Source organism: Mizuhopecten yessoensis, unplaced genomic scaffold (genome assembly GCF_002113885.1).
Source record: "Mizuhopecten yessoensis strain PY_sf001 unplaced genomic scaffold, ASM211388v2 scaffold715589, whole genome shotgun sequence".
In the NCBI taxonomy this organism is placed as follows: domain Eukaryota; kingdom Metazoa; phylum Mollusca; class Bivalvia; order Pectinida; family Pectinidae; genus Mizuhopecten; species Mizuhopecten yessoensis.
Window position 1 is genome coordinate 20,139 of NW_018479692.1, and position 4,191 is coordinate 24,329.

The 4,191-nt window shown below is 42.3% G+C and overlaps 1 protein-coding gene across 1 annotated transcript; it reads left to right on the forward strand.

The window, feature by feature from the left end:
• Window positions 1–202: 202 nt before the first annotated feature.
• On the forward strand, window positions 203–4,146 carry LOC110441141 (voltage-dependent T-type calcium channel subunit alpha-1I-like; the record flags this gene model as incomplete). Its single annotated transcript, XM_021484240.1, has 3 exons — window positions 203–333; window positions 3,378–3,595; window positions 3,984–4,146. Coding segments are annotated over 3 exons (512 nt in total), but the record flags the coding sequence as incomplete, so codon positions are not given.
• Window positions 4,147–4,191: the final 45 nt, after the last annotated feature.

Below are 4,191 nucleotides of genomic sequence, written 5' to 3' on the forward strand. Positions count from 1 at the left end.
TGTTGGGCTTTTTGCAACTAAAATTGAATTAATATTAAATACCATTAATGGCTATTAGTATTCATATTTAGTTTTGATATTATCAAAACAATGATTATTCTATGACTTAAATTTTACTATACTGATAATGAACCAGGAAAAGCAAATTGTTATTCAACAAAAGACCATACAGCAGTGAGGATTTGTGTATCACTTTTGACAGGTGGAACCAGCTGGACATCCTCATCGTCCTTCTTTCCATTGTTGGTATTGTTCTGGAGGAAATGAAAACCAATGTTATCCCCATCAATCCCACTATCATACGTGTGATGAGGGTTCTCCGCATAGCCAGAGGTAAGTACATGTATCTGATACTCCTACTTACTTACTTACTTACTTGTGATAGAGGAGGGGGGGGGGGGGGTCCTTGCAAGTGATAGGTGTATTCATTATCCTGTTTATGGAGAAGGAGGTGGTATTAGAAGGCCTGTTTGAGGTCTGTGGAGAGAAGGGTTATTTATATAATAGTTAGCTTGAGCAGGAAGAAGTATAAGTAACCTATTGGGGAGGGGTTATTAGTCTGCCATTGAGGGAGTGGTTATTAGTTAGCCCATTGGGAGGGGGTATTAGTTAGATATTTTGGGAGTGGTTATTAGTTAGCCTATGGGGAGGGAGTATTAGTTAGCCATTAAGAGATAAGTTATTAGTTAACCTATTGGGGAAGGGGGTATTAGTTAGCCATTAAGAGATAAGTTATTAGTTAACCTATGGGAGGAGGGGGTATTTGTTAGCCATTGAGGGAGTGGTTATTGGTAAGCCCATGGGGAAGGGGTATTAGTTATACATTGAGGGAGTGGTTATTGGTTAGCCCGTGGGGAGCGGGTATTTGTTAGCCATTGAGGGAGTGGTTATTAGTTAGCCTATGGGGAGGGGGTATTAGTAAGCCATTGAGAGAGTGGTTATTGGTAAGCCTATGGGGAGGGGGTATTAGTTTGCCTTTGAGGGAGTGTTTATTAGTTAACCTATGGGGGGAAGTATTAGTTAGCCATTGAGAGAGTGATGATTAGTTGGCCTATGGGGACGGGGTATTAGTTCGCCATTGAGGGAGTGGGTATTGGTTAGCCTATGGGGAGGGGGTATAAGTTAGCCATTGAGGGAGTGGTAATTAGTTAGCCCATGAGGAGGGGGTATTAGTTAGCCATTGAAGGAGTGGTTATTGGTTAGCCCATGGGGAAGGGGTATTTGTTAGCCATTGAGGGAGTGGTTATTAGTTAACCTATTAGAGGAGGGGGTATAAGTTAGCCATTGAGGGAGTGGTAATTAGTTAGCCCATGAGGAGGGGGTATTAGTTAGCCATTGAAGGAGTGGTTATTGGTTAGCCCATGGGGAAGGGGTATTTGTTAGCCATTGAGGGAGTGGTTATTAGTTAACCTATTAGAGGAGGGGGTATAAGTTAGCCATTGAGGGAGTGGTAATTAGTTAGCCCATGAGGAGGGGGTATTAGTTAGCCATTGAGGGAGTGGTAATTAGTTAGCCCATGGGGAAGGGGTATTTGTTAGCCATTGAGGGAGTGGTTATTAGTTAGCCTATGGGGAGGGGGTATTAGTTAGCCATTGAGAGAGTGATTATTAGCTAGCCCATGGGGAGTGGGTATTAGTTAGCCACTGAGGGAGTGGTTATTGGTTAGCCTATGGGGAGGGGGTATTAGTAAGCCATTGAGAGAGTGGTTATTGGTAAGCCTATGGGGAGGGGGTATTAGTTTGCCATTGAGGGAGTGTTTATTAGTTAACCTATGGGGGGAAGTATTAGTTAGCCATTGAGAGAGTGATGATTAGTTGGCCTATGGGGACGGGGTATTAGTTCGCCATTGAGGGAGTGGGTATTGGTTAGCCTATGGGGAGGGGGTATAAGTTAGCCATTGAGGGAGTGGTAATTAGTTAGCCCATGAGGAGGGGGTATTAGTTAGCCATTGAAGGAGTGGTTATTGGTTAGCCCATGGGGAAGGGGTATTTGTTAGCCATTGAGGGAGTGGTTATTAGTTAACCTATTAGAGGAGGGGGTATAAGTTAGCCATTGAGGGAGTGGTAATTAGTTAGCCCATGAGGAGGGGGTATTAGTTAGCCATTGAGGGAGTGGTAATTAGTTAGCCCATGGGGAAGGGGTATTTGTTAGCCATTGAGGGAGTGGTTATTAGTTAGCCTATGGGGAGGGGGTATTAGTTAGCCATTGAGAGAGTGATTATTAGCTAGCCCATGGGGAGTGGGTATTAGTTAGCCACTGAGGGAGTGGTTATTGGTTAGCCTATGGGGAGGGGGTATTAGTAAGCCATTGAGAGAGTGGTTATTGGTAAGCCTATGGGGAGGGGGTATTAGTTTGCCATTGAGGGAGTGTTTATTAGTTAACCTATGGGGGGAAGTATAAGTTAGCCATTGAGAGAGTGATGATTAGTTGGCCTATGGGGACGGGGTATTAGTTCGCCATTGAGGGAGTGGTAATTAGTTAGCCCATGGGGAAGGGGTATTTGTTAGCCATTGAGGGAGTGGTTATTAGTTAACCTATGGGAGGAGGGGTGTATTAGTTAGTCATTGTGGGAGTGGTTATTAATTAGCCTATGGGGGAGGGGGTATTAGTCTGTGGGAGGGAGTTAAGTTATTTATAGTTAACTTTATTAAAATGAATTGGCAAAATAAATGGCCTGAAAAAACAAACATAGGCTATTTGAAATTCAACCAAATTTAAGTCCATGTGCATCAAGTAGTGCAGATGGAAGAGAGGAAGTTGTCATCTTGTGACTAAGCATAGGCCATAGCTACGTCAGACATTGTTACATTTTATGTAAGGTTAACCCCAATTTTTAAGTGAGCTTATGCCGGGGTGTGGCATCCGGCATCCGTCCGTCCGGCGTCAATATTTTACTTTAAACAACTTCTCCTCAATAACCAAAAGGCCTAGGGTGATGATATTTAGCCAGTAGCATCCTGGGATGAAGGGCTACCAAGTTTGTTCAAATGAATGACCTTAACCTCTTTCAAGGTCACAGGGATAAAATGTCATAAAAATCTTCAAACAACTTCTTCTCAATAATCAAAAGGCACAGGGTACTGATATTGGGCCTGTAGCATGCTGGGATGAAGGGCTACCAAGTTCATCAAATGAATTACCTTGACCCACTTTCAACCTAATGTCCTTGTTCAACATTCCAGGTCACAGGCGTCATATTTTTATATCTTTTAATAGGTTCTTATGAATCAAACACTGATATTCTGCCTGTAGCTGTATTCTAGTCCACTTTTAAGATTACAAGTGTGAGATTAATACCAGCTGAGCGATGCAGGCCCATTGGGCCTCTTGTTGTAATTTTTATGAAAGCTTATATATGTTTGTGTTTTTTGTTACAGTGCTGAAGCTACTAAAAATGGCAAAGAGTATCCGTGCCCTACTAGACACTGTCATTCAAGCCCTTCCGCAGGTCGGAAACCTTGGTCTGCTTTTCTTCCTTCTCTTCTTTATCTTTGCTGCCCTTGGAGTGGAGTTGTTTGGTCGACTAGGTAGGTTTTTAGTCAACTATCATGAGATGGTGTGCCATTTATTTTGGTTTTATCCATCGTCCATATACGTCTGCCGATTATCCATCCTTTAACAATTACTGTCATCACTATTCCTCAAGAAATACTAAACAGATTTTCTCAGATTTCATATGTACAAGCATAGGATCCCTTGGTCCTTAGTTGTGCATGTTTGATTTTAAGACTGATCAGAATAACAATATAGCTGCCCTGCAGTCTTAGTGGATTTTCATGTTGACATTTTGCAATCACTACTTCTCAAAGTACAAGGCAGATCTTTCTCAATGGGTACTTCCATGTTTTACACCATAATTGATTAGAGGAACAAGATGGCCACCAAACTTGATATGTATGTTCCTCTTGTCATTATGGTAAGTGAAGATTTCATGGTAAGGCTACATGTCCCAATGGTACAACCCTAACTTTGATATACTTCAGGATATGACAGGTCTGTATGGCCAATGTAATATGTCCCAATGGTACAACCCTAACCCTGATGTATTTGAGGATAAGACAGGTCTGTATGGCCAAGGTAATATGTCCCAATGGTACAAACTTCACCCTGATGTACTTGAGGATATGACAGGTCTGTATGTCCAAGGTAACATGTCCCAATGGTACAACCCTCACCCTGATGTACTTGAGG